Source organism: Camelus dromedarius, chromosome 15 (genome assembly GCF_036321535.1).
Source record: "Camelus dromedarius isolate mCamDro1 chromosome 15, mCamDro1.pat, whole genome shotgun sequence".
Classification (NCBI taxonomy): Eukaryota; Metazoa; Chordata; class Mammalia; order Artiodactyla; family Camelidae; genus Camelus; species Camelus dromedarius.
The window spans coordinates 47,143,235-47,162,645 of NC_087450.1; the positions used below are offsets into that span (position 1 = coordinate 47,143,235).

General features: G+C 38.4%; 1 protein-coding gene across 7 annotated transcripts in view; it reads right to left on the bottom strand.

Moving 5' to 3' along the window:
* Positions 1 to 8,332: 8,332 nt before the first annotated feature.
* NCOA1 (nuclear receptor coactivator 1) overlaps positions 8,333 to 19,411 on the bottom strand; it is a 212,089-nt gene continuing 201,010 nt past the window's right edge. For 4 of the 7 annotated variants that reach the window (XM_031466670.2, XM_031466669.2, XM_031466668.2 and 1 more), the window contains 3 exons: positions 18,398 to 18,581; positions 14,550 to 14,639; positions 8,333 to 10,668 (listed from right to left, as the gene is read on the bottom strand). In XM_031466670.2, coding sequence (XP_031322530.1) covers positions 10,498 to 10,668; positions 14,550 to 14,639; positions 18,398 to 18,581 — 445 coding nt within the window. In that variant the 3' untranslated portion in view covers positions 8,333 to 10,497. Of the gene's footprint in view, positions 10,669 to 10,753; positions 10,811 to 14,549; positions 14,640 to 18,397; positions 18,582 to 19,411 lie in introns of all 7 variants that reach the window. The other 3 variants (XM_031466672.2, XM_031466673.2, XM_031466671.2) reach the window with 3 other exon arrangements.

The window sequence follows — 19,411 nt, forward strand, 5'->3', positions numbered from 1 at the left end:
TCCACAGCTACCATGACCTCACAAGTTTTAGCCATCCTCTGAAGTCAAGGTAGCACAGCCCGAGTTTCTTCTCTACATTAAGGTCCAGATACTGTAGGTCTTAATTCTGGCCTATGGTTGGGTTTTAGCCTCTTGGGCTTTGCAAGGGCCAAAAAAATGGTACCCAAGTTCTGAGCCTAGGTTCTTGAGTTATAAGATAAAAAGCAGATGAAGAAACAAGATCTCATTTTATCATCAATAAGTTAGAAAAGAGCTTTATGAGATAGCCTGAATGAGCTTGCTAATTTCCTGTCTTAAGGGAAAGTATGAGTAGACTGAGCAGATACTCACCAAAGTTGTTCCATCCCACTGGTCACATGGAGAAGTAGAGAGAGAGAATAAATCCCCCGCATTCAATCTATTAAACCTTGATAGATTAGTTCCACCCACTTGAGAAATATGGACCAAAGGCAATCATCTGCCAACTAGGTCATTCATTCAGCCTGCATGAGGAAGAGAAGGAGTGTAGCAACAGACTGGGAGCATTATGTTACTTAAACTCACTCTGTAAAGGAAGAAGTGAGGATACAGCATTCTACCTCCTCCCAGCACTACATATAAGGAATTCTGAAGAAGTGCTAATGATCCAAGAGGAAGACTGTTCTGGCAACAAGTACAAGATGTATTTGTTGGGAATGGGGAGGAAAGTTGGGACATCAGAAAGGAGTCTGAATGAAATAATCAGGGCAAAAGACTGTGATGAAGTGGCTGCAAAATGAAAATTGAGCTGTAAGAAATATGGTGTTATCTCCTCATGGTACAAATGGAAAGAGCAAGGCAGCTGACAGTCCCAAAAGATTTGAGATTAAGGCTGAACTCTGCTACTCAAAGGCTATGCAACTTTGCCTTAGTTTCCTCACCAGTGAATATTTCTAACAAGAATTAAACCATCAATTCAAGTTTGAGGATCAATTTAAACAATACCCTACAAAAGAACTATATGTCTGTCACCACCACAGACAATGTAGTCTCTTTCAACGCAATCATTATACTCCGTGTTTTTCTCCTGTGTTGCATTATTGAGACATCAGATCAGGTCCTTGCACTGGCTGGGATGCGCAGTACAATAATAGCAGTGTTTATAGGTATCCTTGATTTGCTGTTGACTGACTTGGAATGCTTTTAAACCTTTACTGTTAGGTATGTTAATTTGTTGAGAGTTTTAGCAAACACTTTCTATCAGAATAAGGAAGCTCCCTTCTGCTGCTAGTTTGCTAAATTAAAAACATTTTTCATATATGTGCATTTTTTAAAAGTCAAATAACATTTTTGCATTTACCAAAATGATCATAAGGTTCTTCTCCACTGTTACTGTGGTGGATTGTATTTCAAGACTTCAAATACTGAACCATCTTTGTCCCTGGAATAAACCCTGCTTTGGCATGATTAACATGAGGGAGGCAGCCTAGTTAAGAGACCTGGGATCCAGTCATCTCTCAGTCTCGTGGCTTTAAAACTTATGCTGACTTCCGAATTTGTATCTTCAGCCCCAACTACTCCCCTAGATTTCAGCCCTGTCTCTACCCAACTGATTGGACATGTCCTCCTCTTGGATGTCCAACAGGAATCACAAATTTGTGACAGAAAATAAATTAAACCTGCTTCTTTCCCCATCTCTGTTAATGGAAATTCCATCCTTCCAGTTGTTCAGGCGAGAACCCTTGGGGTTGTTTTTGATTCGTCTCTCACTTCACATCTGGTATGTCAGCAAATACCGTTGTGTCTACTTTCAAAGTAATATCCAGAATCTGACCGCCTCTCACAATTTCCACAGCTGTAACTCTAGTCCAAGTCATCATCTCTCGTCTGTACTATGACAGTAGCCTCCTGCCGGTCTACCTGCTTCTGCATTTGCCTTCTCTACAGCTATTCTCAACACAAAATCCTGAGTGATCCTTCCAAAACCCAAGTTAAGATCACATCACTCCCCTCCTTAAAATCCTCCAGTGGTGCCCCCCATCTCAGAGTAAAAGCCAACGTTCTTATTCAGGTCTGCAAGGCCTCACACCATCCTGGCCCTCGTTACCTCTGCCTTCATCTCATACAATTCTCCGCATTCACTCAGCCTCAAGACTGTTGTTCCTCTGCTTAGAAAGCTCTTTCTCCATGTTGCCATGGTTCACTCTCTCACCTCTTTCAGGTTGTCACTCAAAAGTCACCATCTCTGAAGACCTATTCTGACTTTCCTGTTTTAAATTGCAACCACTCCCCTCCGGTAGTACTCTCTACCCCTCCTTCCCTACTTAATTTTTCTTCAAAGCACTAATCATCTAGCACATCACATGTTTTGTTCATTTGTCAATCAACGATCAGTAGAATGCAAGCTCCACAAAGGCAGGGGTTTTAGTTTTCTTCACTGATGTAGCCTCGGTGTCTAGAACAGTACCTGGGAAATAGTAGGTATTAAATGAATACTTGTTGACTGAAAATATATATATTGTTATTACTATTACTTTAAAATATTCATTCTTTAAAATAGCTATTGTTCAGTATTTTAAAAGATAAACCCTTAAGAGTCCCAAGACTAACCACAACTTACTTTTTGCAGTTGATAAGAGTGACTGAAGTCATCACTATATTTGAGGTTATAAAAATCAAATATCAAAGACTGATTTTAAAAACTAGAACTGGTTCATTGTACTATTCTTTCTACTTTCATATACACATGAAAATGTCCTTAATAAGAGGCTTTTTAAAAGCTTTCAAGAGAAGGTAAAATGAAATTTTAAAGCCTAGGCTTAGATATGTATGAGTCTTTAAACAGAGTATATTTTATGCACAGCCTTTTCCCCAGCTGGTTTTGGTTGAACTTTAAAAGTCTAGCTAACTGAATAATTATCATTTAAAATACAATTGCTAACTAACATCAGAAAAATGTTAAAAAAAAAAAAAGAAAAGCTAATTTAAAAAATTAATGCCTATTTTATTAAAGTTTGCAAGCTAAAAAGGAAACTGAACAGGAAATATGCAGCCTAAAATTTAGTATAGGCAGGTGTGTAATAAATTACTTTAGATTTGAAAGCAAAGCAGAACTGCAGGACTGGCTCTTCAGGTATGAGGAAAGGAATTCCAGGTAGACATTTGTTCTGTTAGAGGAAGGTGTTCCTGTACAGTGACCTGTCCCATCTGTCCACTTTCCAAGTTGCTTAAGTTATTCAGCTTCCAGAGGCAGTGATTTTAAAGGCCAATCTCACAGAAATTTCACAAAAAGCCATCTTAGGCTTGTTTAATTTCATCATGAATCACTTCTCAGTGGCATTATATTGTAGGTGAAAGATACACTAGGGCATTCTATATATTCATCTTGGGAGAGAAAACTGGAAGGGATTGTCTCTCCTGATCTGCCTTTTCTGTTTTCTCATTAACTGTAGTCAATCCAAGGGGGCGGAGAGTGGGAAGGGATAGACGGGATTTCAAAACTGTAGAATAGATAAACCAGATTATACTGTATAGCACAGGGAAATATACACAAGATTTTATGGTAGCTCACAGAGAAAAAAATGTGACAATGAATATACATGTTCATGTATAACTGAAAAATTGTGCTCTACACTGGAATTTGACACAACATTGTAAAATGATTATAAATCAATAAAAAATGTTAAAAAAAAAAACTGTAGTCAGTCCAACCAGCTGACCTTCAGTGGGGAAGTAATTTCTGAGGAAAGTAAAGGGTTTAACAGTTAAGCTATGTAAATATGCTGCTTGGGACTGTAAGTAATGAAGTACTACTTTTGAGTAACTTTTATATGAATTAATTTTTTTAGACACCATCCTTAAAAAGTGGTAGTATTAAAGATAAGATGTTCTGTAAACTCTCGAAATATGTAGAGGCTCACATTTCATGAAAAAAGAACAATTATCAGGATAGACTCATGACTTCATCTCGAACTCCTGGACACTCTGCAACCTTCCTTTAGCTTAACAACCCAGACTCTAGGAAGACAAGTTAGTGCCTGGTCTATCCATCAGCTCCTTTCCCTTATTAAAAATACTGCTTCTGAATCTATTTCTTTAATCAGCAGTTGAGAGCCTACTAAGTGTAAGGCACTGTAGGGGAGAAAAAGAGGTGTGAACCTCTTCTTCAAGAAGCTTACAATGTGGTGGAAGAGAAAAACATGTATATATAACTGAGTGCCAAATGGAGACCCCAGCACTGCACAAGGCAGTACAGAAGTGGGGCTAAACTAAGTGTGGGCAAGGAAGGCTTCCTGGAAAGGGCATCTAAACTGAAGCCTTGAAGGACAACTTGTAAGGAGAAAGAAGGAGCATTATAGACTAGGGAAAGAGAATGAATATGGCAATGGAAGAGGGAACATGCATAGTAAATCCAAGAATAGAGACTAGATCAGTGTGGCAGGATCATTTGTTTAGAGAGGGTGTAGAGGATCTTCAAGCTTAAAAGGCAAGGAGATTCAGATCAACTATAGGCAAGAAGTAGTCACTAACAGATTTTGAAGGTTGTGTTTAGAGAGACTTCTCTGATGATTGTGTAAAGGACGAATGTAAAGGCATGAGGATAGTTACTATAATCACTCCCAAAAGATAATTAAGTCCAGAATTCAATCTCTAATCAGTGGGCTTAGAAAGAAGAAGACAGCTATGAGGCATTCCAAAAGACAATTTGCAATTTGGTAATACGAGTGGGAGGAAGCCTCGAAAATGACCACTAACAGAATGATGATGTAATTAATTCAGGTAAGGAACACAAGAAGATATTTATGGGGAAATGAGTTATTTGGTTTGGGACTTAAGTCTGAGGTGCTGAGGGTAGGGGTGCGATCCATCCATGTGGTAATGTTCACCAGTTGGAAATTGAGGACTACATCCTGGGTAGAAGAGTGGACTTAACGATGCATATAAATGTAAACTGTACTGGGTTCCAGGGAAAAGATGAAACTGTTCAGGGAGAGTATAGGGACTTGTTTGAGAACTATTACCCTCACACACATTTAAAATATGGGGAAAAATCAGTATTTTAACACATTCAGTATTAGTGCCCAATTTTATTTTCAAAATGGAATACCCCTACAAGTTTTTAAGGAACTTGGAGTTCTAGAGAGAAAGGTTTAACTCATAAGGATTTCCAGAGCCTCTATGTGTCATTGTCTAAGCATGCTTTGATCTCTAATAGTTGTACTGGGCAGTGGAGACGATGACAGATTTCATCACAAAGCCCAAGGATCGACTCTTGGGTCCAGCACTTACCAGCCACCTGACCATACAGCTGAGTTTCAGTTTCACCATCTGTGAGATGGGGCTATGACCTACTCTACTAATTGCTTCATAGGATTTTGAAGGTCAAATGACATATTGTATGGGAAAGTGCTATACAAATTAAGAAACTATTAGCACAAGAGTATTAGCCTAGCAATATAGCCTGGCAGAGTAGAAATGACAAGAATTTAACTGATTATAATAATCTCCATTATTAGGAAGGAAGCAAATTGAGGCAAGTGTCGCTGTACTTCCCACACTGCCCAGCACAGTGTCAGTACAGCAACGGCTCATCAAAAATGAAATAAATACTAAAAACTTGATCTAAGGTTTTTTGTTTTATTCCATACCTTCGGATGTCTGGGTATCTGAGAGGGAGGAAAATCTGATGGAACAGAAATTATTCCTTTTAGTTCTTTTCTCAAGCCAATGTCTCAGGTTTACTACGGATATCTTTCTGGGCATCACTTGGTCCTGCTGGTTGCACAAACTACCTAAGTTCTGAGACAAGCACAAATGATTAGACCAGAGCTAAACTTCAGCATAGGAGAAAGATTTATTGTCTGCAGGAGGATCAAAAGCTAGGGAAAAGTGAATGCTTCCATGATGCACTCCAAGAAACCAAATTTCTTGCCTCACAAAAGGGATCCTCTGTCAGTCGTTTTATACCTGCCCCACAAGGAACCCACATTTCCTCAAATTCTTTTAAGCTAAGGGGATGAGGCTGCAGTTTCATGGAGCCCCTTCTTCATTTCCTGTTAAGATATGCAGGGACAGGATACCTCTCCCAAAACTGTACTGGGATACCTGCTACGTTATGCCAAAGCTCACCCCCATTTAGGCCTCCAAAGGGCAGCCTCTGACTGCATCCAGAGAAGGGGCCAGGCCCTCTCTTCTCAGCCCTTGAGTTTTCACCCCTCTTCTCAAAGCCTGTTTTCAAGAGTTATTTCATGTAAGAAAGCACTGCCTAAGGTCACACAACCTTATTAAAGATGAAAGTCTGCAGACTCTGAATGAGTCCTTAATTATATAGTCCAGGAGAGTGAATCCAGAATTTGGAATTAGAAGACTTGGTTTCAAGTCCCAGTTCCACTGGTAGACAGCATTTGTGTCATGACCTTTCTCTTTACAACTCCCTCAAAGGACTGCAGAGGATTGAATGAGATAATGTACCTAATTTTGCATCTTAGAAATTGTTTCAGTGCAAAGTTATTTTCCCTGAATTTAAAAAAAAATATTGTCATCAGCCCCAACAGACTGTGTAAAAGATATAAAACCTCTACCTCTGGCTGGATAGGGCTAGTCATGGAAGAGAACTTAGCCCCTGGCTGACACAATTTTCAAGTGAGGATCTCAAAGCCTAGTTCATGTTCCTCCTGGAGCCAAAGGCTAATTTAAATTACTTTCCAGTCCACTGGTTGACAAAATTCTATTCACATGTTTGAGAAGTCAGGCACACTGGTTAACAATTTAAAAGAATCGCTCTCTGGGGCTCCTTCCTGTCTCCAAGCCCTCCTTCACACGTGCCATTCCTCAGAATTTTCACCCTGCTCTTCACTGAGCTACTTGCTCCTCAACCTGCAAACCTCACTTCAGATGCCACTTCATCCTCAAGGAAACATTCCTTCACTCTCCAGGCAAGGTCTCACTCACAAAGCGACTTCTAACTCTCCTTTATGTTTCTTAATTCTATCGTGATTATAACCATGTAAGCACTCCCCACGTGACTATAAGCTCTGGGAGAGCAGGGTTCGTATCTGTTTGGATCCTTCCATATCCTTAGTGGCTCAGATAAAGACAACGCAATATATTGAATGAGGCCAGAGCTTTGTGTTTCTTCAATCTTGTTAAGAGCTCTTGCGACAATGAGCATAAAGTATATAAAGAAAACTAATTTAGTGCTGGCAGAAAAGGTTCTGGACGGAAAAATGCTTCCTTTGGCAGTTTTCTCCAATAAAAATAATTTATGGGCTTAATTAAATCATCAAGATCCTTTTCAGAGGTACAGGAATGGTCAAGGATCGACCTTGCTCTGAATTATTCACTTGAATATTCAAGTGGAGCAGTTCTTCTGGGAAGAGCAGTTAACGTCAATAAGGAAATTAGCACAATTTCCTTTGTAAACAGACAACTGTCCTCTCTTTTTCTTTGATTGTTAGGGCCCAGGAGACAGTTTCTAAGTACAGACCCTATCTTAGGCAAAACCAGGAAGAAGATGAAGTTCTGTCTCAACCTCACTTTTTCCTCAATTGTTACTACTTGTTTTTCTAATGGCCTTCCCAACCCTACCTTGGGATAAATTTAAATCAATGTTCAGCCTCATGTAAGAGAAGTATCATTTTTACCTTACTCTGATTTTTGGTTTTTCTCTCTTCAGTTTTGTTCCCCCAAACATATATATGACAACAGCTACCAAATTTGTGTGTATTTTTGTGTGTAGGAATGTGTATGCGATAAACACTCTCCCTCTCCCTCTAGAATCACAGTTGCTCACCTACTCCCCCTCCTAATCTTGGCCCACCCCACTTGGCCAAGTGTTGGTGGATTTAGGCTGCCTTTAAAACACACAAACAAGAAACAGGGCTTACATTTTGTAAAAATGTCATTGTCAGGAAGGAGCCTCCTCAAGTAAGATTCAACATCTGTATACTGTGTATAATAATACTAAATGTTAGTATATAAAAACGAATGATTGAGGCAGAGATGGTATCTTGTAGCTAAGAAGCACTGCTTGGACCAGGTCTCCTGGGTCAAGAAACAGCAGGGCCAGAATGCTTAATTATCAGACAAGCGGCCAGAGTTAGAATTTCCTCACAGCCTACTACCACGACCTCGCTGTGAACTCAACTTTCACTGGGCTGGTTCTTATTAGGGTGACTTCGAGGAGCCTTGGCTTCAGGGATCCTGTCTTTTATTATCCCTTAATTATTCATTAGTCATCTTAGGCTTTGGCAATTCCTGCAGGACGTAGGTTTCATTTCTTCCCTGTAAATGAAGAGGCAACCCACAAGGTTGTTAGACAAATTCTATTCAGTAGCTGGAAAAGTGAATTTCCTGTGGAATGACAGGAATTACATAGAAGCAAGCAATTTTATTTTCCTCAAATGTAGCAATAATTTTAATCTGTACATACATAAAACAAACAGTGCAATTATAAAACCTTGAAGGTGACATGCATACTTTAAGGTGCAGTTGGGATGGGGGAGGATGTTAGCATCTCCAATTTTCCTTACCACTTTTTTTTTTTCTAGTTTCTTATGCAAAAGTACTGAATCAGGAAACTTCATCTGGAATGCTGAAGTTAAAGGTGAACTTCCTGAAGTCTGCACGTCTAAATATCACAAACAAAACAGAAATGACCTCCTAGAGCAGTTTGGGAGGGACTAGAGTAATATGGCTGGGCTTTCAAGCTGGGAATGAATGAAATCAGGGATGCATTTTCTCACAAACTAAAAGAGATAATGTTTGTAACTGAGTGTCCTATTTCTGTTTCATAGTTGCTACCCACTTGAACCCTTCCACCAATCTTTTTATTCGGTAGTTTCTGAATAGATGCTGTCCAGTGGAGTTACTCGTAACTAGGGGTGGTGAGATGCAGAAAGGAGGACCTGGGAAAATGGCTTCTTCCTTGATGTCTGAGTCCATGCTCCTCTTCCATTGTTAGTTCTTATGGCCTTTTCTCTGCCACGGAAGCAGAGGTAGCTGGTGCACAATGTCAGATGTCTTCGTTCACAGGCCCAGAGGTGCAGTAAAGGTGACTGATGGGGGTCTACCTTTGCTTCTTCCACAATACCTTTCTCAAGCTTTCCTGGCCTTGAAGTGGAACTTCTAGAACTGGAAAGTCAGTTAACTGGGTCCTTGACTCAGAGGCCAGGATGAGACAAGATGTGGCAGAGTGACAAGACATAAAGGGAAAATATGGTACCAATTAGCCTCAGAGCAGGATAGAGAGATTTATATTTGCACTGATGAAAATTCAGATTCCCAAAGTCAATCAAAAAAAAAAAAAAAAAAGAAGATTTTCTTTGAGTACTAATTTTTCTCTGTACAAGTAGCCTGTGCACTTCTGGTGGTAACTCCTTGTGCTGCTCCCGTCGGATGGTCCCAGGGACACTCTAGGGCAGGATGCTCTAGCTCATCTGGAACAGCTCATCTGGAACAGCTCTTTCTGGCATTTTGATTTGAACCCCAAAGTAAATCCATACATGGCGTCACAGTTATTAAAATAATAAAATATTACTAGCCAAATGTAACTGCAATTCAATGTTATATTTCACACACAGAAATTTAGAAAAAAATCAAGAATATGATAATAAAACCATAAAATTAAACAGAAGGAAATCAATTTCTACAAGAAATCAAATATATTTACAGTGAGATTTAAAGGGAAAAATAAGCTACTTGAATCATAAACTTAATTTTTATTTTAAATAACTTTAGCTACCTCAGCTGTTAATACAATAAAAGCAGAAAGAACAGGCTGCCTTTTTTCCAGATCTAATCAGAAAACTGTATCTACAATAATTGACATTAACTCACTTCTTGTCCTTCACCCATCTCATCAAAAATTATTGCATTTTCCCCCAAACTGTAATTTTTGGATTCCTCTGTGAATATACTCATTTCATCCTCGTTCCTGGAGGCATCTTGGTTTAAATCCATCTTTAAAAAAAGGAGAAGGGGTACATATGTGGAGGCAAAATATTCTCTTGAAGCCAACAGATATAGAGTTGCTAGAAGAAGCTGACTGTACACACAAGCTGCCTGGGGTTGGGAAGGGGAGCGCTGTTGACTGAGGGGCATGTGACAGCCTTTGGTGGACGGGCACAGGCAAAGCCCCACCGGGCCCTTCTTCCTGGGTGGGGTCGGGACTGAGCCAGAGGAGGCGGAGCTTTATCTTCCCCTTGGAACTGGTCGTTTTGGTTCTCCTCTGAAAGCCTTCATCCAGATAAGAAGCCAATGACTGATTACAAAAATAAGAATAATTAAATTTGGCTCAAGAGAGAGATTGTCCAACTGTTCTGCCTTGTTATTTTTTCAATATCCAAGGCCTTTACAAAGAAAGAAACAAAAACATCTCTCAATCTCCCAACAAAAGTGAACTCCTTTTTTTTTTGCTCCAAATGCTACGACCTGAAGAATGGCTGCAGATTGAGATATCAAAAATCTCAGAAAAATATATAATATATTTGTATATCTCTGTATGTCTATTATTTAAATTTCACATTCCTTTAAAAGTGGTTATTCAGTCAGTAGCTGCTGAAGGAGGCTCTTCTGCTGGGCCTGGGGGGTCTGTGGTCCTGCCGTGGGCTTTTGAGTTCCCAGTGGACCAGGCTGGTTCAGGTAAGGGTCCCCGCCTACCAGATTCACTGTACACTGGACATCAGCAAACACCTGAACCTGTTGCACCTGCTGGAACACAAATAAAAGATGTGTTTAGACAGAAGGGTCTGCCCCCCCGGCTTATGAGTGGGTACTACTTGAAGTGGAAACTCACTAGAGCATTCCTCTAGTCTGTAGTCACCACAGAGAAGAACTCTTCTGTCTTCTTGTCCTACAAAAAGAAAATCGCTGCACTCATTTTGCTCAGGGTTCTGGAAAGTTCACACTTTAAAAATAAAATCAAAATTGGAATGGTCAAGCCTCCTACAGGGTTGCCATCAATACTGAAAGTCAGCATCACTGCTAATATTGCCAAGATTGGGAAAAGCCCAGTTGCAGTCTGGGTATCCAGTGGCGGGTTTAAAAATACATATATTATTTGGAAAACTGGTTTTAAAAGCATTCTATGGATGACTCTAATAGGATAAAAAAAATCTCTATGATGTTAGAAAATGAAGGGCTTTAACTCAGTATTAGCAAAATAAAAACCACCACACCTCAGTAATAGGACATCAGTATTACTGAAACGAATGTCCAGAAGATTTGTGTAGTATCTAATTACACTATTACATAGCTCCTTTACATACTGCCTTTAGAATTACAGCAAAATATTAGTAGAACAATTTTATATTTAACTTATTTTTCCTGATAGACAATCTATTTAAACACATAAGCTAAAAATAACAGTAAACAACTAGCCGAGAACAGTGTGAATTTTCCCTTTAACTATTCTCAGTAATAATACATATATTCCTTTAAAAACCTAAGGTTACATAGATTTAACACTTCTATTGGGAAAACAAAGCCAGAAGTTAGCCTTTACCACCCAGTCTTACTAAAATTCATTTGTAGAACTGGTGTGGCCAATATCACACCTATGAATGTTCCAGACCAAGAATGGAGACGGCTTCTAAGGCATCCAAGTGCATCTAACCAAGTGTCTCAGCATTTGGCAAACTTGTGCCTCACGTTTAATAGGTTCATGAAGTATTTTAGATTAGTGATGCATTTTTTGGTCATTCATCACTAAATTCATGCTAATTACAGTCAGCTTTTCTGAAAACATTTCTATCCTAATTGAATAAAAGTTGTTTTCCATCAGCCTTCATTGGCCAGATGTCAAATGTCCCGACCACCCAATTTCTCCATCAGTCTTGCCCCTGATGTTTTCTCCTCACGATGCACCTCCATCCTCACTCCGCTCTCTTGGGTGAGGCAGAAAGTCCTTCGCTGAGCTTTTTTAGTGTCTGATGAATTAAACCTCCGCTGAGCTCAGGATCGTTTCTCTACTCACCCTTCCTCTCATCCTCCACTTTCCCCCAGTTTCCCAAATACTGCTTCTTGCCCCCATAGGCTCCCATTTGTTTTCTTCTTCTTTTGGGTTCTTCCTCATGTATCTAACATCCACCAGCTCTCTGTCTGAGTTTATTCTCTAGCTGCCTCTGCGCCCTGCACTCACCTTTGTTCTGTGTAGCTCCTCATTCCTCCTCTTTTCCTTCTAGAGCTCCAACCTTGGCCTTCCTCTCTCTCTCTCTGTCAACAACCCCCTACCAGCCCTCTTCTTCCTTCTCTATTCTCTGTGTTCTTTCCTGTGTTCTCCCCTGACTTGCCTCTTCCCTATCCCAGCCCTCCAAATGCAGGCTGCCCCCCACCCTCCCCCAGCCCTCCTCTCCTTGTTCTTTCCCTTCTCCTTTTCTGTACATCTGTCTCTATATTTCTGTCTAACTTACTACCCAGCTTCTGTCTGGCAAATACAGAAACATTAGAGCAAACAGAGATTTCATGATGCGCTACCACAGAAAGAAGATCCTGCCACTGAAACTTAACATGAGCACAAACTATAGTGCATTTAGGCCCTGACTAACTTTTTTAACATAAAACTTCATGTTTGTATGTTTCAACATGTGAAATACTGGGACAGAGTGTAAGGTGTTTCAGTTCCCAAACACTTAAAAAATTCTTGATAAAGGCATGATAAACTAGAGAAAAAATTCTGCTCCTTTAAAAAGAATGCTTTTCTAAAAATGATAGTCTATTCTGAACTTTAAAAAACTGAGAAGACAAAACCAAATTCCAAAATGTAGACATTTCAGCCATTTTGAACAATTACTTAAAAACATGGTGCTTTAGACCAGATCTCAAAGGATTTCTGACATTGTTACATCTTCACAGGCAGGCAAAGCAAGACAAAACAGAGTTTACAATTTTTCAGGTGAGAAGAGTGGTGTGAGAATTGAGTCCCAACCTCTGAAGATTTTCCAGCATAGTTTTTACTTCAATTTAAATACTGTCCCAGGACTCAGAAACTTTAACACTAAGCTGTTTTGTCTTAACTAATCTGTTGAGCTGCCCAGCATTTGTCTCTGTAGGTGTGAGACATGTAATCATTTTCCCCATCACAGAATCCTCTCTCTTCACCCTCACAGGACTCAGATCCTATTTCCTGATGCTCCAACTATGAACATTGTCTCCTAATTGGTTTTCCTTCTCCTGAACTGGCCACCCAGTGCTCCTGCCTTCCCCCTGTCCTCCCTCAAGATGAAGCCGAAACTAGCTTTTATCACTGTTCCCCTTCAGGGATGATGCTTCATCTGCAGAACTGAATCCAAATTCCTTAGAGTTCAGCATTCAAGGCCCCTGGAACTTTGCCCCAAACTACCAATTTTAATTCTTACGAATTCTTATTACAAACCTTCACCTTCAGTGGATTTGGTTTCCCAGGACTATGCTGATATTACTGTTCCCTTATCTCTGTGCCCTCTAACTTCCAATCCCCTAGACTTCCAAGCTCACCCCCTTCCCCAGCCTCCAAAAAGCACAGTACCTCTCTCCTTTGCTTGCCTGGCTAACTGTCCTTCAAGACCAAGTTCAGTCTCATCTCCTTTAATATAAATGCTCTTCTGACCATCTCAGTAAGCTTTCCTTTTAATGCTTACAGTTCTTGTTACTTGTAACATAAATTTGAGTTTGCCTTCTTTAGTTATGTGATAATTTATGTTTTATCTTTCAACAGGCTCTAGCTGGTATGGTAGTAAGAGCATGAGCTTGGTGTTAGAAAGACCTGGGTTTGAACCTCAGCTCTGCCACTTTCTAGCTCTGTGATTTGTGTATGGAGTTAAATCTCCTCAGGCTCTATTTCTTCATCTGTGAAAAAAAAAAAGGAAAACTAACTAACTAACTAACTCCTTCCTAGGGTTATAGTGAGGCTTACACGAGATAAAGCAGATAGTGCCTAGCACAGTGCCTGGCAAATCATTAGCGTTCCACAAATGAAACTTCCTTTCCTCATTTGTCTGCATAGTTCAGCTAAAGGGCAAACATGTGTCATGTTTCCTTCTATCTCTGCCTTAACATAAGGCCCGTATTAAAAAAAAAAAAATCTATTAACAGACTAAAGACTAAATCAAAGTTACTTAAGTGAATTAAAACTTCCAAAATTTCTTAGTTTAGGTTAATATAGGAAAGTGGCCACCCTTGCTGTTTGTATTGTTTTGAAACAAACTTCTTAAAGGAGACAGAATACACAGCAGGCATTCTGTTTTGTCTGAATTTATTGAGATCTTTTGAGGTATTCTGATTATACATGAGTTTTAGCACTGTGTTTATTTACAAACAGCAATCAGTGGTCTCCATTTGTGATCCCTTATCCTGTCTAAACATTGGATTAAACCTTCTCAAAGCTTATCTCACTTAACTTTCTCAATAATCCTGTAAGCAGGTATCCTGTTTGTTAGTTCTGTTGGTTATATGGCAGCTCAAGAAAGTCCCCTAACATGCCCAGGATTACAGCTAAGGACAGTGTAGCCAGGACTCAGACCCAGGTTTGACTCCCAAGGTCATGATTCTACACAAAGTTTCCTGTGTGTCTACAGTAAACTGGACAGTTCTGGGCTTAGAATTTTCTTACTGACCTGGGTTCCATCGGCTTCTGTTTTGAGAAGGTCACTGGATGAGAGCTGGTTGCAGTAGAGGCCTGTGTGTCTCAGTGCTGGATCATTTATCTATTAAACGTAAGTACAAGACCAAATTACAAGCTAGTTTTTTAAGTTGAAGACCAAATGTAAAACAATCTTACTGACAGAAAAGTAATAGGAGGAGAGCAGAAATAAAAAGCTTAGCAATTTACTGTGCTGTCAGAAGTCAGGACAGTGGTTCCCTTGGTAGGAGTGGAGAGAGAGATGTAAGGGAGTGTGGGGAGAACCTCAGGTGCTGCTGGTAATGTTCTGTTTCTTGATCTAGGTGATAGTTACAAAGGTGTGTTCTGTTTGTAAAAATTCATCTTGTTGTATACTTTTCTATATATTCTTATATACGATACTTCAATAAAAAGTTAATTCACACACACAAAAGTTAATTAGCAAGACTTCCACTTCCAGTCAAGATCCAAAGTATATGAAATGAAAGCAGTAAAGACACTGGACAAAGGCAATGAAGGAAAGCTGTCCCTAAGGGTTGGGGAACAATTGAGATAAGTTCTACCACTGCACCAGCCTACTGCCTAGACAGAATTTCCAGGCTGCAGCATGAGAAAAGTGAACCCAGAAAGAGCCTGGCTGGCTCCCTGAGTTGAGAAGACACAGCTAGAATTCAAGGGCAGAAGAGAGAGAACTGTACAGAGAGAAAGCTCTGAAGATCTGCAGAGGGTCCCCTCAAGTCTGCAGCTTAGTACTCCTCAGCTAGCTAATGATTGTTAGGGAACTACCCAAAGCAGAGGAAAGAAGCACCAAGAAAGATTTACGTGGAATAATTCCCAAAGATCACTCAGAGCTGGGAATAGGTCCTGATCCCACCAGCCAGGGTGGAAAACATCATAATTCATGTAGTATCAGGAAACGAACTAGTATGATTTTGCTTTACTAGCAGGGTAAAATTAGCTTATACTAAATACTGTTCTGGTCCTACTAAACAAAAAAGCAAGACCTGAAAGGATCAAACTGTTTATTTCCAAGTAATTTAACCATTTCACAAAACAAACCTCAATAATATTTATAGGAACAAAAACAAGGTAAAATTCATACGTCTGGCATCCAGTAAAAAAATACCCGGTATGCAAAGTAGCAGAAAAATATGACCCATAATGAAAGGAAAAATCAGCCAATTGAAATCAACCCCCAAATGACACAGATGATTGAAGTGACAAGCAAGAATACTAAGATAGTTATTATAATTGTATTCTCTATGCTCAAGAAGATAGAGGAAAGTGATCATGTTAGAGATATGGAAGATATATAAAGGATTCAAAGTGAACTTCTAAAGATAAAAATGTCTGAGGTGAAGAACATACTAGATAAAATTAACAGATCAGACATTACAAAAGAAAAAGGTCAGTGAGTCTGAAGTTATCGCAATAGAAACTATCCAAAACGAAACACAGAGGAAAAAATGACTGACCTCACACCCCCTAAAAAACCTCCAAGCTGAAAATCAGTGAGCTGTGGGATGATTACCAGTGGTCTAGAATATGTGTAATTAAAGTCTCTGAAGGAGATGAGGTGGGTGGTGACAGAAAAAAATATCTGAAGAAATAATGGCAATATTTTTCCAGATTTGATAAAAAATTATACACTCATGAATCAAGAAGCTCACTGAACACCAAGCACAAGAACCATGAAGAAAATCACACTAAGGCATATCGTAATCAAACTGCTTAAAACCAGTGATAAAGAGAATAATCTTAAAAGCTTAGAGACAAAAAAAAAATCAATCATGTACAGAGGAACAAAGATAAAATGATAGCTGATATCTTACGAGAAATACTGCATTGGAGCAACATATTTAAAGTACTGAAAGCTAAAACTACCAATCTAGAATTCAAGGAAAAGAACTTTTCAAAGATGAAGGTGAAACAAAAACTTTTTCAGATATGTGAAACCTGAAAGAATTCATCACCAGCAGACCTGCACTACAAAAAATGTTAAATGAAGACCTTTGGGCAGAAGGCAAATGATACCAGATGGAAATCTGGATCTACACCAAGGAATGAAGAACACTGGAGATAACTACGTGGTGAAATATAAAAAGCTACTTATTTAAATTTTTAAAAATATAATTGACTATTTAAAGTAAAAATACTACTGACAGTATATTGTGGGGTAACATTGTAAAATGATTATAAATCAATAAAAAATGTTAAATAAAATAAAATAAAATAAAAGTTGAGCAAACTAAAACAAACAAACAAACAAACAAACATATATAGACATGATATGTATGACCACAATAGCACGTAAGGGGAGAAATGGAAATAAACTGTTGTGAGATTCTTATATTTATAAGAGGTGATATAATAGCACTTGAAGGTAGATAGTGACAAGTTAAAGATGTATACTATAAACTCTGAAGCAACCACTAAAACAACAAACAAAAGTTATATATAGTTAATAAGCCAACAAAAGAGATAAAATGAATTAGAATATTCAATTAAACCAAAAAAGGCAAGAGACGGGACAAAGAGGAGACAATAAGATGAGCGATAGAAATCTTTAATATCAATATTGATAATCACATTAAATGTAAATGGGCTAGCCACTCCAATTAAATGGCAGAGATTGTCAAATTGAATAAAAAAGCAAGACTCAACTATATAAGAAATACACTTTAAATGTAATATTCTTTTACCTAATTCATTATATTTTTATTATTTTCTATTAATATACCAGAGGACAGTGAATAATTCTAATAACTGAATAACAACAAGGACAAGAAATAATCCTATTTAGTTCTTTCATTGTGCTATAATATATGGATCACTAAGTTGCTAGTTTTTTCCCTGCTGACTTTCTTAGGCTTACTATAAAATAGATGGGGAATAGATTTTTTAAAAAATTCATATCAAAAAGGAATTCTATAGAAAAGGTAATCAGTGTTTACATGTTTTTAAGACTTGCTATAAATTATGGCTATGTTGTCCTAGCCCAGACACAATAGTCTACTTTGCAGTTGCTGATAGAATAGTGACAAGGAATTACCCCAATGATTCTCTTAAATATCACTTTGAATTTAATCATTCTCTCCTTACAAATTTTTAGATGATTCTAAGATAAACTAAACATTTAGATGGTCTGCCACATCCCTAAAAATGTTACCATGTAAATCTGATCTAAATATAATACAAATATCCCCTTAACACTCATTAGGCTTTTCAATATCTATTCCTGCCTCGGTCATGCTGTGATAACCAGTCTTAGGGCTCTTTTCTTTTTCTTCCTTTAGGCAAATTTTCCACAAATCCTTTCCTAATCAGACCATTTTTCAGTGGTTAATTGCATATACCCCTAATCTGACAGAAGTATATGTATGGTCCTATGAGTGTCCATCTCTTACATAGCTATTTCATCTTATTATTCAACTAATCCTTTGTTCATGTTGTGTCTCCACAACTTGTTAATATCTCCCACAGAGCTATCTTTGTAGGTAGTAAGTACTCAGTTTGTTGAACTGAAAGGGAGAAATGGAGAAAATGTGTTCCGAATACAAAGGGGTAAGTTCCAAGTCAATGTACTATACATATCATTTTATAATAAATATAAAATACTAAAATCTCGTGAGACTAAAATCTTATAAAGTCTGTCAAAATTTCCATTGTATATCTTTATAAATAGTAATAATCAAAAGATAGTGGGAAAGAATAAAGAAGTGATTATTTCTGATGAGTAACTGTGAACATACTTGATTTTCCTTGGAAAAGTGAATTGTAGTGTGGTGTGACATAGAGTGGTGTGTGTGCATGTGTAGCAAGTGTGCCAGTTGTGCCACTTACCTGCTCAGGGCAAACAGTGTTCATTCCTGGCATCTGCAAAGAGCTCATTTGCATCTGGCCCATCATTGGGTTCATGTTCTGAACATTTGTGTTTCCACCAGCCATGGACACGGTGATGCTCATATTGTTGTACACTCCTGGCTGTGCAGGCGTGGGCTGGTTCTGGACAGCTTGACTGAACACACTGTTAACTCAAAAACAATGCCAATTACATCCACTGATCATGAACATGGGAAGAATGTGACTTGGACTCTTTTTCTTACTTATTAGACTGAATTCCAAAGAAAATATTTTACATTCTTAGGTTACATGTAAGACTTTTTATCTTATTACAATATATAAGAACTAAGTATCATTCAGATGCATTCTAAATTCTGCCCAAGGGGTTTAATAACTTAAAAGAGCTCATTTTAAGTTACACTTATGTGGTCTAGTATCAGAGTTGTTAAGCTTCAATTATCTGAATAAGAAGGGAAGTTTTCCACATAAGTACATCTTTCAGATAACTGAAGTTTACCCACTTAATAATCAAAATCATTCTAAAATGTATTACACTATTTTATCCTCTTAAACAAGGAATATCTATTTAAGCAAAGTGCCTAGCATATATACCAATCTTCAATAAATGTTCTTTGAATAAATTAACAAAGAAGTGAATGATTCAAAGGTAGCATTCTTCTTATATTGTGATTGCTTGTGTATCCTCTTAGTAAGGGGAAGATGGTATCATGTTCCATTTATTCCTTGTCTCTAGTAATAAGTGACACATAGCAGGCACTCAGTAAATATTTCATGAATGAATGAATTGTGGACATGGGTTGTTACTCAGTGCTGCCAACTGATGAGGTTCAGACTACTTTTTATTAATAGATTTTTACTGTATCTATACCAATGTTTTTAGAAGTGTAGTTCAGAGACCATCTGCAAGAGAATTTCCTGGGATTCACTGAAAACTGAGACTCTCAGGCCTTACCCCAGCCCTAATGAACCATATTTTCTAGGGGTGGGCATGGA